Source organism: Balaenoptera borealis (genome assembly GCF_965194805.1).
Source record: "Balaenoptera borealis genome assembly, chromosome: 7".
Taxonomy (NCBI): Eukaryota; Metazoa; Chordata; class Mammalia; order Artiodactyla; family Balaenopteridae; genus Balaenoptera; species Balaenoptera borealis.
Window position 1 is genome coordinate 77,438,078 of NC_138864.1, and position 18,285 is coordinate 77,456,362.

The following is an 18,285-nucleotide window of genomic DNA, read 5'->3' on the forward strand; positions in this document are numbered from 1 at the left end:
TCCCACATGCGGCTTGGCCAAAAAAAAAAAAAAAAAAATGCTGCCCATAGGGGGCGTCCTGGTAGCAGGGGGCGGTGTTCTATCAGGCTGCGGGGGCAGCAGGCCTGCTTCCCTTCCTTCCCTCACTGCCTTTATTCAGCTCCCCTTCCCATACACTTGGCAAGCTACTCGGTAAGTTCCAGCATATTCCCTTTCCTTTTTAAGTAAAATAAAGTAAAATAAAATAGTCTTCTCTTTACGTAAGGATTTATTATCATGTCGAATAACACAAGGAAATATTTAAAGCACTAAATATATATGTTAAAATAGAACTACATGACAGCAGGAAATGAAGAATGGGTGAGATTAATAAATGAACAATTTTGAAACACTGAAAGTGAACAGAAATACCATATTTCCTCTAGCCCATAGGTAACTATAAAAATTAAAGAAGAAAATCTAAGAAGGTAAAAGGTAAAGGAGACACAAAAAGATCTGAGACAATAGACGGGATTAAATTATGCAAATCTGCAAGGGGATCAACAGAAAAAATAGAGAAATGTTAAGACTGTTTGGGAATTCAAACATAAATAGTCCTTCTGTGGAAGTGCGCAGAATACCTGATTTTATCTTTTCAGCGACTTCTTTTAGAAACCCTATCAATCTTATGTTCAGAAATCTATGCTGGATTGACTTTACACAGTAACACAATTTTAAAAGCCTTTTTAAAGCCAGGGGGTGTGGAGGTGGGCAGGGGAGTGAAACTGTAGTATCATTTAATAAAGCACCTATATATCAACCTGGAAAATAGCTTTGGCATTTACTTTATTAGTCAACGTTTTATTTTAAGGAAAAGCACTGGGTATCTTTAAAAAAATACAGCAACCACAAATTGAAAGGCCTCCTGGTGCTGCACTGTTTGAGGAGTTTATTCCTTTCCACCGATTGCACGTGGCCTGGGGGCCACTTTCCAGCTGGGAGACCCCAGAGGAGGGTGCCACTTTCTGTCTAAAGAATGAGGGGCTGGACACAGAGACCAGTTGATCTGACCAGTCAGCTCCTTTATAGCTCCATGTTTCCCACACCTCCTTTGTTGACACTCTTAGGGGAGAGATATGTGTTGCTTTAAATCTGGGTTTACTATGCTGTAACGACTATGGATAAATGGAACATCTCAGGCTGCAGAGTTGTCAATCTGAAGTCTAATCTACGCATAAAACTTCAGAAAGAGAGGAAAAAGGCATACAATGGAACACAAAGGCCAAAAAGCTGCTCTTCTCTGCTTAGTATAACAGTCCTATAGTTGACTGGGGGCTATAAATATTAGTTTCATGATACACAAACTGCTATGTGGCCTCAAAGTTGCTATCCAAAATAGATACTAAAAAAAAATTAATAATAATAATAATGCTGTGCTTGCGTTTAGTGCCATGGGTCCATTCTCCCTGCCTCAGTGGATGAAAAGTCATAGATATTTAGATTTAATACACCTAGAACAACAACCATGAGTTCACATATAGGTGCTTCTCACAAGTAGCCACTGAAATTATAAACTTGTCAAAGAATGCGGCAAATGGCTGTAAGAATGTTTACACATTCCTAGATAGATATCTAGAATAGAACATCAAAGGTACTATAAAATCATAGTCTCTCTGCAAATAAAACACTTTTCATTCAGTTCTATATGAAGTTTATTATCGAGGATGACTATAAACTGTATACCTCTAGAGCAACCATGTCTCCCAAAAGGCACAAATAATGATTTTTCACTTGAAATAATAATCTTCATGTAAAAATAATTGAGAAGGTGAGGAAAGAGAGAAGGGTGAAGGGATCCATCGACTACATAGCTAATCATTTGTGGATTCTTTCAAATGAGGGATGTGGAACCATAACTAGGAAGCATATTTACATGAGGTACCTTACATTCAAATCTATAACTCTTTTATAGTCAAAATAAACCTTCTAACATTAGCCTTTTATACACTCAATATCAGAAAACATTCAGTGCACATTAAAGTGATCTGGGTCAGAAGCCACTTTATTTGCCACATCTTTAAACCTGTCTGCCCTCCTGTCCTTGGCTTGGGCTATATGGCAACATCGCCCAACTTGAGACTGATGGATCATTTTATTGTAGTCTCGACAATCACATCCCTTCCTGTCATGAAAACTGCTGTTTATACTTTATCATTTTGGATAATTAAACTGCTTTTCAAATGTTTTCAAAGACTTTCAGAAGAGAGGTCCGTTATGGAAGACATAGACACATAGAGGAGAAAACACTGCCTTCTAATGGGCCCTTTAGTTTGGGCCTCCAAGATGATTACACACGGAGATGAAATGGGTTTTGTCCTCGAACACTACTGGCAGAGATCAAATTTAGAGGATATTTCTGAAATCTTGTCTGCAGATTCCATTCCTCTCAAGAAAAAGGAGAGAAAATTAGAAAATTCAGAAGTACTCTTTACATCAAAGCATCTGATTGATCCCATTAATTTCTGAGCTCACTAGGGTCGCCTCCCAAGAGAAGTTTTCTTTAAGAATGGCAGAGCTGCATGATGACAGCTATCGAACTTTGGTTTTAAAGAAGGGGATTTAACATAGATTTCTCACTTTTCTATGAATTAAAAAAATAGAGAGTTCAGAACATCAGATTCTACCCCTTGCCAGCTGTTTGGATAACTTCACAGTTGCTGCACCCTTGGGGTTTTAGGTTTCTTTGAACCCTCTGCGACCTGTTGAGGCTTCCCAGCCCAGCTGGTAGAACCTTCCATATCTTACTTACACATCAGTGCAGAATGACCTGCTGGGACTCACGTCCCACCGATGATAAATACCCTCAATAAACAGTGTGAAAGTTGTTTTCATTAAAACACGTCATTCATGTCACAGATAAGGGTGGCTAAAAAGCTTTGTTAAAGAACAAAAGTTTAGGCCACAGAGGGTTAGAGTATTGGCAAGTTGGAAGCTACCAATGCATCAGCAGCTGTGGCCTCCTGTGTCTTTGGTGCATTTGTTTAACTCAGCAGGACACACTGCTGTGGGGCTCACAGGCGCCCCCAGGTGAGACTAGCAGATGTGCTCTGGCACCGAAAAAGAATAGCCACTGAGGCAGGCGCTGTAGCCCCCAGAAGGAAGATGGACAGCCTGGAGGATTCCCAGGGAGCAGCCAGCTGGCAGCAGAGCGCCTTGAGGCAGTAAGCAAGCTGTGGAGGCCCTAAGTTCTGTCGGACATTTTGTTCTCTTGTTCAATTAATTACTCAGTAAAACTGCCTCTAGACTGTGCACACTTTAAAGGGATAGCACATGGTTTGGACAAATACCAATTATGGGGAGACACATATACAGCCCTGACCACTATATTTACAACATCATCCGGTCATAATCTTTAAAGACCATTTGATGGATGATGATGACGTGATTGTGACTGATTGTTTTTAGGCATCTGGCAAAATACACTTGTGTGTAACAGCTGCTTTTTTTTTAATTTTAAAAATGTTTACATATGTACAATTGTCCTTGTATGCTGATATAAATATGAAACGTAAAAAAAAAAGAAAAATACATGTTTACAGTTAGCATATGGGATATTGGCCTCTCAAGCTTTAAAGTCCTGCAGAAGAAATCCTATATGCCTTAGCCCTGCATGCTAGTTTCTATTATGGGATGTTGTTTCCTGAAATGTGGAAAACAATAAACAGAAGCTTCATGCACATAGCATTACTGTCTACAATGAGGATGTGCTTCAGAATGTCAAGTTCTGAATCCACTATTGTCCCTTAGGAAACTTGCTACATTTGGGTCATGTGAGTTAATTTCAGTGATATTTCTACATATATCTGTCATGCGGATTATCCATTAACATACCAGTACCTTAGTTGTTCCATGTTATAGTGTAACATTTCAGTAGTTCTTTTCATGGTTCAATTAAATCTGAAGCCAATGACAAAAAGAAAATGGTATCCAGATGTGAGTCTCGGCTTCCTCTCCTCTGTGGCATTCAGAGATGTTTTCAAGTTGTTTGAAGAGCAGATAGATTTGCAGTGATTCAGTGAGGCTGAGTTTCTATAAAAGTTGAAGTAAACAGTTTCGATGTATCATATGTAAACAGCTGATCTTAAATGGATGTCTCCCATAGCTGCACAACAGAGAAAAGCAAAATTTCACACTGTGTAAGCAGGAAACAAGACATATTCTGAGCTACAAAGATGAAAAAGATTCGGTAATTTCATCTATACTTATGTGATTGTGGATGCGAAGTCTCATAATGGATAAAATAAACACTCTAATTTTTAGTTCTCTTTTTCCTCTAAACCTGAGTCTCAACGTTTTTAACAACGGCCACTTTTCAATACAAAAAACCCTCACATCCTCATTTAATATTGGGCTGGCCAAAAAGTTCTTTCGGTTTTAAAGTAAAAATAAAAGACACGTTTTTCATTTTCACCAAGAACTTTATTGAACAACATATTCACACTTTTGTTCCACTACCTTCTGCCATTTTTCAGGCAACTTCATAACTCCATCTTCCCAAAACTTTTTACCTTTTTGAGCAAAGAACTGTTCCAGGTGCCTTTTACAGTCTTCCAGGGAACTGAAATTTTTTACATTAAGAGAATTTTGTCAAGACCGAAATAAAAGGAAATCCGAAGGTGCAATGTCTGGTGAATACAGCAGATGAATCAGAACTTCCCAGGCAAGCTGTAACAGTTTTTGCCTGGTCATCAAAGAAGCATGCGGTCTTGCGTTATCCTGATGGAAGATTATGCGTTTTCTGTTGACTAATTCCGGATGCTTTTTGTTGAGTGCTGCTTTCAGTTGGTTTAACTGGATGCAGTACTTGTGGGAATTAATCGTTTAGTTTTTCTGGAAGGAGCTCATAATAGAGGACTCCCTTCCAATCCCACCATATACGCAACATCACCTTCTTTGGATGAAGACCCACCTTTGGTGTGGTTGGTGGTGGTTCATTTCACTTGCCCCACACTTTCTTCCGTTCCACGTTATTGTACAGTATACACTTTTCATCGCCTGTCGCAATTTGTTTTAAAAAGGGAACATTTTCATTACGTTTCAGTAGAGAATCGCATGCGGAAATATGGTCAAGAAGGTTTTGTTTTTGCTTATGGGGAACCCAAACTTCAAAGCGATTCAAATAACCAAGCTGGTGCGAATGATTTCCAATGCTTGATTTGGATATTTTGAGTATGCTGGCTATCTCCCAGGTGGTATAACATTGATTGTTCTCAATTAATATCTCGATTTGATCGCTATCAACTTCAACTGGTCTACCCGACTGTGGAGCATCATCCAGTGAGAAATCTCCAGCAGGGAACTTCGCAAACCACTTTTGACATGTTCGATCAGTCACAGCACCTTCTCCATACACTGCACAAATCTTTTTTTGCGTTTCAGTTGCATTTTTACCTTTCTTGAAATAATAAAGCATAATATGCTGAAATGTTGCTTTTTTCTTCCATCTTCAAAATTAAAATGGCTACACAAAAATTCACCAATTTTGATAAGTTTTTTTTTAAATGCACGCTGACACGACAGCTGTCACAATACAATCCAACAAAATTGTTTCGAATGCAGTTAAAGACAACGAAGTGCTACTAGAGCCATCTTACGGAAAAAACCGAACGAACTTTTTGGCCCATCCAATATTACTTGAAATTTTGAATAAATTAAATATTGTGTCTCATATGAAATAATTTAAAATATTATTTTTTAAAACTACACATACCCTTATTTTCCCCAGGATTCTGATACAGCCATCTAGAACAGTGGTTCTCAACCCAGCTGTACATTTCAATGATCTGGGGATGTTTTAAAAATCCCACTTCCTAGACAGCACACCAGACCAACTAAATAAAAATCTGTCTGGGTGGGACTCAGGCATCAGTATATTTTAAAAGTCCTTCAGACAATTCTGTACAGTCAATGCTGAGAACTACTGACCTTAGGAAAGTGTGAGTCCATTAATACCACCACTGCCCACTTAAAAATCATTGCCCTGGGCCTGTGGTCAGGCTATACACTCTCCAAATCCATCACTATCTGCTAAACAATTGTCCTCTCTCTGGAGCGGACATATCAGAGTAGAATGATGTATCCAGGGCAGGATGTCAATTTCATAATTCCCTCACCTCTTCCCTCTCCTGGCCTCTGCCACCGTTTCTTTATACCAGCCCCATTGATATCTAATTTCTAAAATGTTCAGTAATTGCCTTAATGGACTGAATACAAGTTTGGCATGATCAAATATAAGTGCAATTCAGTTCACCAGAGAAGGAAGTCCAATTAAAAAAAAAGAAAAAAGATCAAGCTGATAAAATACGTTTCCAGGCAATATGATGTGGGTATAATTATTATGAAGATGAAAAAAGAAAGACTAAGATTAGTGTAACATAGGTTGCATCCAATTTCCATCCAAATCTCATTTTTACTGGAAATCTGGGGCCGGTCATAGTATGATACCCAATGAGTTTCTGAGGGAAAAAAAAGGAGAAATAGCTAAGAGACTAAGTGGATGTTTCTCTACAGATTCTCTTAATATGTTCTCTTGACTCTTCATGGAAATATTCTGTTACCTACTTTCGGTCCACTTTATATGTCTTTTTCATTAAAAAAAGACACCAAATCTCTCAACTGTGAGGATCTTTGTGTGTGGATGACACCTGTTGGTGGAGACAAGTGAAAATGAATGGTTAAGCAGGAGGTGTGCAGGGCGTCTGAGGGAAAGAAGATCTGGTTTGATGCTCAGATGATGATACAGAGCAGTTAAAGAGTCCAGACTTCAGCTTCAGTGAGCCCAGTTTCTTCACAAATGGTTACGAAGATTAAATAATAAATGACAGCTCGCAGAAAGAAGAGAGGAACAAAGGAATGACACTGGGAAAACCTGAAGGTCACGATTATCCCAGTGAGGAAAAAGGAGCAAAGAATTGCCAAGCCATCGCTTTTAAGAATAGGCATGACCTTGGCCATGTCTGGATAGTTGTAACAGAAGGCTTGCTGATAGAAAGATCTGCTCGTTAGATTGTCCACAGCCCACAAAGACAGCCCAGAGACAGGGGCTGCCTATTCTGTAGGATTCTGCTACTTGCTCATGGGAACCAAGAACCAAGCAGACCTTTCACACAACTGTCTCCAAGGCTACAGTCTTCACAGCTGCCCCACTCAGCCTAGAGAAAGGTCAAGGGCCAGCCATTTCTTCTGGAGGATGTCATTTTCATGGGCTCTCATGTGGGAACATCTCCAAAAACCTGCACCCTGGCATGACAACAGTTAAAAGAATGTCCCCAGTTAGATAGAACAAAACAGCAATGTAGACAATTTATCAGGGAGAAAATGTGAAGTGTTCTACTTCAGCAGTTCCCTGGGGAGAGAAGCAATGACATCAGCCTAAGGTTTCATTACCACATACTTATATCACAAACAACTGGATGTCTACTCACAAGTCTTTTTTTTTTTTTAAGGCCAAAAGCTGAGTGCTGGGAATCTGAGTTATCTTCTTCCTTTCCATCTTTTACCATTGCCCATATTAATACATGAAGGTAATTTTTTGTATGGTTAATAAAATACCACTGATTGTTTTTAAACTTTTTGATTATAGTGATCTAATCAGCTCTTAATGAGTCATGTTTTCTTACTGACTCTGAATTGATCAAGTTAAAATTTGAATGATCCGTGTTTACCTTGGACCCCATAATGTAAGTTCAGGGTCCAAGAGGCTCTGAAATATCTTTCAAAACCAAAAAGCCTAGGAACCCAGGACCCACTAGCAGATAAATCTGTCCAGGCTTTTAAGGCTTTATTTTTTTGCAATATTATTTCTGAGAAGATCGAAATTATAGTGTAACTGACCACAAGAGAGCCTGGACACCAATAAAGGTAATTATTCTTTAGTTGTATCTTTCACATAAGTTTCTGAGGGTTGGTCTGCCTCTCTAAAGTCGACTGTATCTCTAATTTCACATAATGGATGTGTTCTGGGAATATTGTGAGACTAAATAAGATCATAATTTAAATGTAAAGGAGGACTTAGTATTTACATGAAAATTCTGATGAATCATTTTTATAAAAATAGTAAATTCCAAATATGTTTTTTTTAAATAAAAGGTTGCTAAATTTCACCATACCCTTTGCCATACTCTTAATATTACAGAGTTTCAAGGTTCCTTTCCTTGTACAGTTATCCAAATTCCATCCCCATCCCCAAGACACTGATCTGACATTCTGTAATGGGTTCCTATTTTTAAATCCCACTGGGTGTTATTAGCCAACAAAAGGCCTGAGTAAGCAAACTGGGCATGGAAATGAGGCTGGTTTACTTAATCTCTGGCATTTCCAGGTATATGTAAAAACTGATAAAGCAAAATACACTCTCTGTTTTGTCTCTTCCAGGTTGTAATATATTAGCTGCAATGAGTAATAAAAGATATAAATATATAGCAGTGAATGATTAATATATGCCAAATATTTCTAGAATTCATCAATAATTAAACAAATTTGCCAATACAAATCTGGGCCCAAAAGCCCCAAGAATCTACTATTTTCCAAACTCAATTTTTTTCATGTTCTTATGAACAAAAAAAGGAAAAATGGCTCTCTCTTTTAAAACATCAACTCACAGATAAACGATCATGACTGAGGATGTTAGCATATGGAAGAAGTTCCCACATACCCTGGCACTTTGTCGGTTCACTTTCTTCTCCTCATCGGGAAGGGGAGGCATTGGATAAGGGTATTTTCTGCTGGAGGCAATAGACCCAGTTGACGAAGAAGGAGACTTGGCAGGAGATAAAGTCCTGAGACGTTGAGAACACATGAAATACATATTATGTGATTGCCTAATATCTTTTCAAATATCTGAAAAGTGGGTTCAGAAAGAACCCTCTGATTTCTACTTTCATAGGCCACTACTGCAAAGGTTTAACTACTGGGACATACTCTGTCATTCACAACACTAGAATGCTAGAATTTTATCTTCCTAACTTCATAACTGCAATGGATTGTTTAAATATTAGTACACAGAATATTTTTCAGCTAGAAAGCCACTAATGAGGTTTTTTATAGAATAGGTTTTTAAAAAAAAACTAAAAAGCTAAAATGAAGAAGGGATTAAAAAATACTCTAAGAGCTCATAATGGTAAATTAAGTGTACGATATGTTAATAGTCTACCTTATTTTTATCACTTAATGTAAAAAATGTTTTTAGTGCAGTAATTCCAATTATAGTTTTAAGATCTGAAAATACAACTGATACATTTATTAGTTACTAAGTCACACACCAGTTTACACAAAACTCATGCATTCAGAGGCCAGTGTGTTAGTTGTGAAAGAACAAAGGCAAATACGAGGGTTTTAATAACACATTAGTAAACATGCAAGCAGTAAGGAGTGCAGAGTTCCAGCCAAACAAAGAGTCTGATGAGAACATACAAAAATGGTCTGATTAGTCCCTACAATCATCATTTCTGTATAGGGGAGGATTCTAAGCCATAGACATAGATCTTGGTAACTCATGTAGGGTATACTTGTCATGTCAATAAGGTGGCAACACTTTAATGACTGGAATTTTACTAAAACTAAAACAAAACACAACAACAAAAACTCTTCCTATTTGGATAACATGTGTTCTCCTCATCATGGAGATATTCCATACGAAAGATCTGCATAAGCTCTTGGTGCATTATGCTGTTCTTGTTTGATTCTGCATGCACAGTGGTAATATTTGTGACTAAGCAGAGCACACTGGAAGAGACCATATCTGCTATTTTGTCTTTAAAGTGAAAAAAAACAGCTGAGAGTGAAAAGCCTCGATTTACACTGTGTCAATGAAAAATAAACATGATAATTCGGCAGTAGCTACCCATTCACAAATGTCACCACTACACATCCATGACTCCTCCATTCCTTGTGCAAGGTGGTAATGACCACATCACTGAACTGGTGGCACTGCCATGCTGGAGCACAGGTACTTATTTCAGTGGGGTGCATTGCATCTGCTGTAAGTGACTGACTCAGCCTGTGAGTGTTTGTGGTGTGGTAGCCTTCTGTAGGGGGAGATCTAGTTACTGTACTGCTGGCACCAAATGGAGATGTCCTTTTCTCCCTGATTTTAAATTTCCTTTCCTATCTATATATTATTCTTTGCTCTGGTTCTGCTGTAGTTTTCAAATCAGTTTTTATTTTATGGACACTAAATTCAAGCTAAGATTTGAAAATAATTTTTCCTATGAACCCTGAGATTTGGCTCAATTTTAAGACTCAAGAGTGATTCAGTTTACTTTAAATCTTTAATTCCTAATGTTTCCTCTGTTTCTGGAACATGTCCAGGACCACTCCTTAATGTGAACTGTCACAATATTGCAGCTGTTTGACCTCTGTTGTATTAATGCTCTCCATTGTGGAGCAGATGGGTGGAACTAAGAATGTAAGTACTTCAAATCCTCTAAAGTACTATTTTTTTTTTGAAGTACTATTAAAGCAATGTACTACCACATCTTTTTCTAATTCAGAAATTCATGATTATTTTCAATTTTAGGAAGACATTTCAAATAGGACTATGATCTTTAGGAAACAAATTCAGTATGTGTAGAATGAGCACATACTTTTGTATGTAAAGATTTAAATATATCTTTCTGAAACTAGGGATATTAACCTGGGTTTGGATTTTAGCCTAATCACTACTGATAAGATATCCATGTTCAGAAAAACGAGTCAGGTACGCAAACAGCTAAATCTTGTTTACTTTAGGGGATCATACAAACTGAGTCCTCTTTTTCATTCTCTGCAGTGTGTGTGGGTGTCCATAGGATGAGGTATTATTGGCTTATAGCTTCGAAGTCATGCCAGCCATTCACTCGGCCATGGGTCCAAGTGACCCGCTTTGTATACATATAGGGCCATCCCAATGAGGGTGCTGGAAGTCCAGTCTTCCCCTCAAATAGCTTTCCCCGGCCAAAGCCAATGAGTTTAAAAAAAAACATAGAGGTGTCCTCCAGAACCCCACAGAAACTGCACATTTACTTCTCACACTAACACACTAGTTTAACTGACACTTCGGACCCTAATGGGAAGAGAAACCAAGCAGCACAGTTTAGTAGGAGCAAGGGGCATCAGGTGCGAGGTTGGGTAGTGTGTGACAGCATCAAGGGAATTATCTTGGGGGGATGGACAGCACCAGAGCAGGCGTCAAAATAAGAGTAGAGAACAAGGCAGGGTAAATCAGTTTAGGGAAAACAAAAACAAACTTCATATTTCACAAATGTCAAAGAGAGACATTTCTTCAAAACCACCTCCAGGCTCTTTTCTGACCTTGGCTACTTGGTTGGTGGTTCCAAGCCCAGCTCACTCACTTACAAAGTAAATTTTGGACAAATGCTAACCGTTATCATTACTGCGTTTTTAAAAACCGTAACCATAGTGGGTGCCATTTAGAATTACACAGTGAAGGTACGTCCCTGTGCCAATGGATTGTGGTGTGTCTTGGGGCTACATCAGATCTCCTGGGTTTGCCTTCTGTAGATAGGCAAGGCCAATCTCACTTCTGTCCCCCAGAACAGGCAAAAACCAGGCCAGTCACACACGTGGGACACACGCCTACCACTTATTCACTCGGCTGTGCTCATGTGCAAATTTTATAGTAGTCTGATGGAAAAGGAAGAGATTTTGGAGTCAGAGCCAGGCTTGTAATTCGGGTTCTGACACTTACTGGCTGTGCTATCTCGAGTTACTCTTTTGCTTCATAGAAAGGGAATAAGAATGCCTACATCTCATGATGTTGTGAGAAATAAAGGAACAATGCAGGCACTCAGACAGTTATTACCATTAGTTCCTTTCCAGAGTTACTGCATTTCCACAAGATCATGGAAGAGAACTCACAAACCACTGATGAAGTGAGTAATCCAGTGGATAATATCCAATAGTAAGGAAACCTTCTAAGAGCTTGTAAAGCACAGTCACCAACAGAACTGCCCCCAGGATCTAGCTGTGAGAAGATAATGCTCTCACTCTGACCTCACCTGCTCCTTTGTGATGATCTGAATATATACGGACAACAATTTGGGCAAACGCTGTCATATGAGAACTGGGTAAGGGAGCCCAAGTGAGGCACTCTGATCGCTCAAAATCTTTTGGCATTTGCTTTGCTCTTCATAGTGATATGGATACAATTTTTTTTTTTTTTAATGCTGGGCAGTATTTCGGACCAGTTTTCTGCAAAGTCCCCATTGCACTTTGATAAGGATGCCACAAACCCCACACCACGTGGGTGATTAATAAAGTGACCTTTGCCCTCACTGGTGGTTCTGGCAGGAGAGGTAACCCTGAATGACCTGGTGGCAGATGACGCAGACCCGAGCTTACCCATAGGGCTGGCAGAGCATTAGCCACGGTGTGGATGCTCTGTGCCTCCTACATGAGGCTTGGTGTGGACAGACAGTGGATGAAATTCACTCTGTTGTGCTAGAATCATTGCGTTGCAAGCCCTGGGATACCTCAATTATTCACCACTTCCACAAAAATTCTATGTTGATTTCCAAGTCCTACAGGCATCACCTTTATTAACCCCAAAATGACAGTTAACTTGTAACCCTCCTCTGAATTATATCTAGCCTTTAAACATAAATGTGGATTTTTAATAAGGAATTCTTCCTATGACTATCCACTGTAGGACCAACATCTCATATTACAAGAGGAGATAAAGGAACCCTCTACAATTGCCCTTGCAGCTTTGCGCGTGCACCTGGGGGAGCTGAAGCATTTCCCCATCCAAGTTACATTTAGTCATGCAGCTTCTGGGCAGACCTGGGGGCTGGTTTTAAGAAATGTGAACTCTTCTCTGGGAGCCACATAAACTACTCAGCTTACCCAGGGAGGTGAATCAACTCTTCCGGAGTACCATTTCACAAATTACTGCTGCAAAATGCTAAGTCCATTTAGGTATATAAGCCCTACCCCATAAGGGACCAAAGTCATTGTGTTTTGGTTCCATGGCTAATACAAATTATAATCTGCCCACAAGCCTGAGGAAAAGAGAAAAGAGAAATAGGACTGCAGGTGAGCCAAGATTCCAAATAACATTCAAAATCATCTTACCTGTCTTCCTGACGCTGGCCATCTTGGGAGCTACAGGTGAGGGTGGGATGTTTGAATGTGAGTGTATGTATATGAGGTTCAGTGGAAAGTGGTATTAGCAGAGGGACAGGGCAGGAGGGAAAGATGGGGTATAAAAGCAGGAGATATTTTTGTGAGCAGGCAGGGGTTATGCTTCCCTTGGGTTATATGCAAATGTATGGATCAAATTAAAATGCAGGTAGGTCTAATCATTTTCTCAAACTATACATGTCTAAACTAAATGGTACACTGGAAGAGCAAGTCCACCTTATATGGGTGCTGAGAGTTAAAAACACATACATATTTTGATATCTGATAAATGCTGACCCAAGTCATGGCAATAAGTAATCTGAAAGCTTATTATTGAAGTTACGTTCAGAAGAGGTAGTAATTGAGTCTATATTGCTTTACATGAGTTGTCCACAAAGTAGTCAGATATAAAGTCAATGTTTACATCTAGGAAGTCAGTTTGATATTATAAAGAGTGAAAAAAATGCCATTAAGAGCCTTGGAAATTCTCTCTGACCTCTAATGTTACACGAGCTGCAGTGAACTGAGTAAATTTGCTAGTTTCTAAAATGTAGGAGTATTCTGTCTGCTCTTTTGTGAATCAAGATCGTGTTTCTCATCTGTTTCCTGTTCTATCTGAAGGGTAAGACAACGACATTCTTATTGGAATAAAAAATTCCTTTTGATGCTTTTTGAGAATCTGTAAAACCCTTTTCCAGCATAGCCTTCTCTGATAGCAAATGGTTGTACTGAACAAATAAAGCCTAAACTCATTCTACACACTCTCGTGTGGTCAATATTATCTCAACAATTTTCAAGTTCCATCAAATCAGTGTTTTTACTCAAAGTAAAATTCCACCACATTTCATTTGGTTTCTTTTCATGTTTTTCCTTGAGTTTTTGTATGCACTATGCACTCTTCAGGCAGTAGGTAGGAAAAATGCATTATGAAACCGCTAGATTCTAGAAATTAAATTGTTCAGGTTAATAGTGCTTCTTTATTAGTGGAAAGTATGTTTCATGCCCATAGAACACTACATAGCATAGCATGAAGAGAAAGCTACTAAAAAGCTCAAGATGGGGATAGGGACATGCACTAAATGGCAACCCTTTCAAATGGCTTCATTTGAAACATTCAGAAAAGAACTAGACTTGCTCACGAAGCCAAAAACAGAGATCAAAAGGCAGCAAATAAACAAGGACCCTTTCCACCTATGGGAACTTGTATTGGGAGATACAAGATAGAGAGCCAGTCACACTACAGTATTTGAATGTGCTGGGAGAGTTTGAAAAGGATATAAAATTAATTTATAAAATACCTAAAGTATGGTCCTTCAGTGTTTTTATTCACATCTTCTACCCACTTAGCTACATTATAGTCTCTTTTGAACCATGGGTTTAAATACCTGCAGAAAGCAATGGAAGGAACAAAGAAAGCAGAACAAGATAGAAAATCTGAAAATACACAGCACAAGCTTAGCAAGGATGTTCTTCACCCTCCAAACACTAATGACTATGGCAAATAAACCAGGATGGATGCTGGGTGATTATGAGGCAGTCTGTACGATGACATGGCAATAAACTCAGCTACAAGGCTCAAGGCATTCTAGAATGCATTCAACCTTTCAGGGAAAGCCTTTCCAGTGGTTTCCCAAAGTGAATCAGAAGCTCTCTTTCAGAGATCTGCCAGTAGTCCCATTCACCCACCTCCAAAGTGGCTTTTTCCAGGCCACCACTCATTTGGCTTCTTGGTTTTCAAATGATAATGGGCCTTTTTGAGAATATTCAGATGGCTGCAATTCCAACCTGGTGTTTGGGAATATAACACCCCAAGAACAATTAAAAGGGGCCACGTTCTCTTTCCAATATGAAAGGAAAGATTTTACATGGCCTCTGTCTCACTCCTGAGAGCAGATCCCAAGCTAGAGTCAACGAGAAAGGTGATCCAGCTGGCTCTATAAGGGGCAGAAAGGGACCCACTTTTCTGATCCTGGAGCCCCAGTGCACAGTAAGTGTGGTCCGAAGAGGCCTCCATGTTCTTGAAGGTGGGTTTAGTAACTTAGGTGCAGCTGCAATGTCCCTTCCTCCCCTCTGTGCACTCCACACTCGTGTTTCCAGTAGGAAATGGCCCTCACAGGTTGCCTTCCAAGTGTCTGATCACTAAGGAGTGACTGCCAGAGGATTACAACAACCTTAGTTAACATTTCCCTGATGGATCTGGCCAAAGTCTCCATCAGAATTACTGCATAAAGAAAAATGTTAAAGGCAGTAAAATTATGAGTGCAAGGGTTTTTGTTTTTTTTGTTTTTTTTCCAGTTTCTTTTGATTTTTACCCTGGGAGCCAAGCAAAATCACATTCTCTTAGAATATGCCCTTGTCAAATAAATACAGTTTCAACAAATTCAGTCATGGAAGAATTTGGAGGTTTTACTGAGTTTTCTCATTTAAAAGGTAACTTCTAGAGATGCTACAGACAATAAAGATTCAAGCTCCATAAAACTTTTAAAGTTACTTGGAAACAAACCAGGGAAAATGATAAAAAACACTGTTTTTTTGTGGTTAAGGTCTGCTTCTTTCCTCCATATTTAGTTTTAGTTAGTAGATACGTTTAAATCAAGATACATTTCCACAGTTAAACAAACAAAATTAGATTATTTTTCCGTAGTGCTTTTCCTCAACTTGTTATCTATAACCAATGTACGCCACAAAATAACATCACGAGTCCCCTCCTGAGAGAAGGGCTTGATTGTTTTTCATGCTTACATGACCATTTTTGCTAAGGCAGTGTCCCCTGACTTGAGAACAACTCGCACTTCTTTTTGCCTTTAGCCACAATCATTGCCAACTTGTGCTTCTGACAGAGATAGCCAATTAAAACTTGCATAAAGATTTCCACTGAGACTCTGAACAAAAAGAAAAAAGTCAAAAAGCAAGTGCAGCCACACATAAAGGCTAGTGAATGCTCTGGCCTGGGGAAAACCATAGAAAAAGCCCATGCAGCTGTTACCGGGTAAAACACAGCCACACAGCAAACTGAGTCACCCACAGGCAGTCGGCCACTTCCAGGAGAAGACATGTGTTCCTTTCACTGTCAATCTCAGAAGCTCCAAGGGACAGCCATGGATGTTCCAGGAAACCTACAGCCACATGGCCTGACTTGCACATGGTGGACCTTTCTCTCTGTGTCCAGGAACATCTCAAGAAAGCTGTGATCACTTCACTAGAGGTCACTGAAGAGAGCTCTCAATTGTAGTTCCCTCTGGGGATGTGCCCATGAAAGTGTCTTCACAGTGGGCCTCCTAACATCTCTAGGTAGTGCTGACTACTGGAGTGATGGGATTTCATCAAACTGTGATACATCTGCCTACGTGGCTTGACTTGGCTTGTAGCGCAACATGCAAAAAAAAAAAAAAAAAAATGCGTTCGACAGGAGAGGAGAGCTCTCTGTGTTCTCCAGGATGGAAAGGCAGAGGAAAATTAGCTGGTGCTGGCTGGACCAGGACCACCTCCGAGCAGACGCTGGGGGTCAGTCACAGATCAAATGACCCTGTTCTCAGCCAAGGAAGGGACTTGGAGGCAGATTAAGTGGCAGCCCAAAATGAAGGGGCAGGTGGAGACTGACCTGTGATCCAGACTCCCTGTCTGGGGGCTGTCAGAGCCCCCTGGGTTTATGCCTTGGGATGGGACTGTCTGGGCGAGGGAGTGCCCAGGCTCAGGTGCTTGGGGCTCCCTCCTGTAAAAACACAATATATAATACAAAGTCTAAGCCAAAAACTTTCTTTACATCATGTACAACAGTGAGGAAGATGCAAAACTTAGAGTGGGAAAACAGTACAATAAACAAGGACATTTTATAGCGGAGTATGCATTTGTGAGGCATGGTTTCGTTCATGTCCCGATGTTTCATCATCCTTTGGGATGATGAGATACTAAAGGGAATGTTGAAATAATGGACCCGATAATACCTCATTATCTAAAAAAAAATTTTAAAAGAGATGTTTGTCCGTGGTCATTCTGCTCCTCTTATAATTACACAAGTGATACTGCTATATCAGAAGCAAATGGGATCATTTAACAAATACGGAAAGTATTTTAAAAACCCGTCGACATAATTCTTGATATGCTGTGTATTAGGATTTCTTTTAAGAAAAACAAAATAAAACATAGTGTGCGAACAATAAGGTATGTGAGAATGTGAGAACAGTAGTCAGCTTCACGGACTTGGCTCCATTTAGGTCACGTGAGTCATGTAACCAAATCTGAAAGTCTGAAAAATCTGAGAGAGTCCTGAACACTTCTTCTTCATAAAGATGACTTCATTATAATGTCTTATTAAATGTAATAATTATCTCACAGGCAAGATTTCTCAAGGGCTATCTATGGTATCATAATACTTGTTACATGATACGTAATTTTTTAAAAAAATAAGTGATTATGCTAGAAAATGTTGCTAAACACCAAGTGGTCCTTGGGTCCTAAACTCATAGCTTTAATACAATATTGGATATTTGGTTGTTGTTCACTTAAGAGTTTTCAAAGCAACAGTAGGAAATACTGTTAGAACACTAAACAGTACAAAAAGGAAGTTCTGAAGAACACTCTGCAGTTTTAACCTGTACTCTTGTGAGCAACTGAGATAAGCTAAGAAGCTCTTACCAGGTGACCTCATGCAAAACAAATCAAACAACATTCCAAGAAGAGTTTATCCACAATGAGCCCTAAAGCATTCAAGCGCTTTGGGGATGTATAAGATAAACTCTAACAGATTAGTTATTTGTGATGGAGTTCTATGATGCCAGTCTGGACCATGCAGTGGTATCACTGGAACCTATCTATTGTTTCTAAGGTAAAGTATCCTCTAGTAAACTTTGACAAGCCACTTACAAGACAATACCATCAGCAGGAAGCTCCAAATTTCAGGGCAATGTTATTGTCCTGGACTGAAAAAGGCAGGGTATATGATGGAAAAGCTAACATGAGTTTCTGACAAGCGGTTAACAAATATCTGCTATTCAGATTTTTTTAAGTATTAAGGCATGAAGAAGCAATAGAGATGCAGGGAATCATCACTAGCACTGCAGTGAGAAATAAGTAAAAAAAAAAAAAAAAATTTTTTTAGGTGGGTGCAAAGAGTACAGTTAATTAAAACCAGGTGGCAAGGTCCAGAAG

At 39.3% G+C, this 18,285-nt stretch overlaps 1 protein-coding gene across 17 annotated transcripts in view; it reads right to left on the reverse strand.

Annotated features, from left to right (window-relative positions):
• Positions 1–229: 229 nt before the first annotated feature.
• ADAM22 (ADAM metallopeptidase domain 22) overlaps positions 230–18,285 on the reverse strand; it is a gene marked incomplete at its 3' end in the record, with an annotated part of 239,376 nt that continues 221,320 nt past the window's right edge. For 4 of the 17 annotated variants that reach the window (XM_082398229.1, XM_082398247.1, XM_082398244.1 and 1 more), the window contains 4 exons: positions 16,739–16,849; positions 14,436–14,522; positions 8,672–8,795; positions 230–4,120 (listed from right to left, as the gene is read on the reverse strand). In XM_082398229.1, the coding sequence (XP_082254355.1) occupies positions 4,100–4,120; positions 8,672–8,795; positions 14,436–14,522; positions 16,739–16,849 (343 nt within the window). Of the gene's footprint in view, positions 4,121–8,671; positions 8,796–13,089; positions 13,120–14,435; positions 14,523–16,738; positions 16,850–18,285 lie in introns of all 17 variants that reach the window. The other 13 variants (XM_082398243.1, XM_082398240.1, XM_082398232.1 and 10 more) reach the window with 5 other exon arrangements.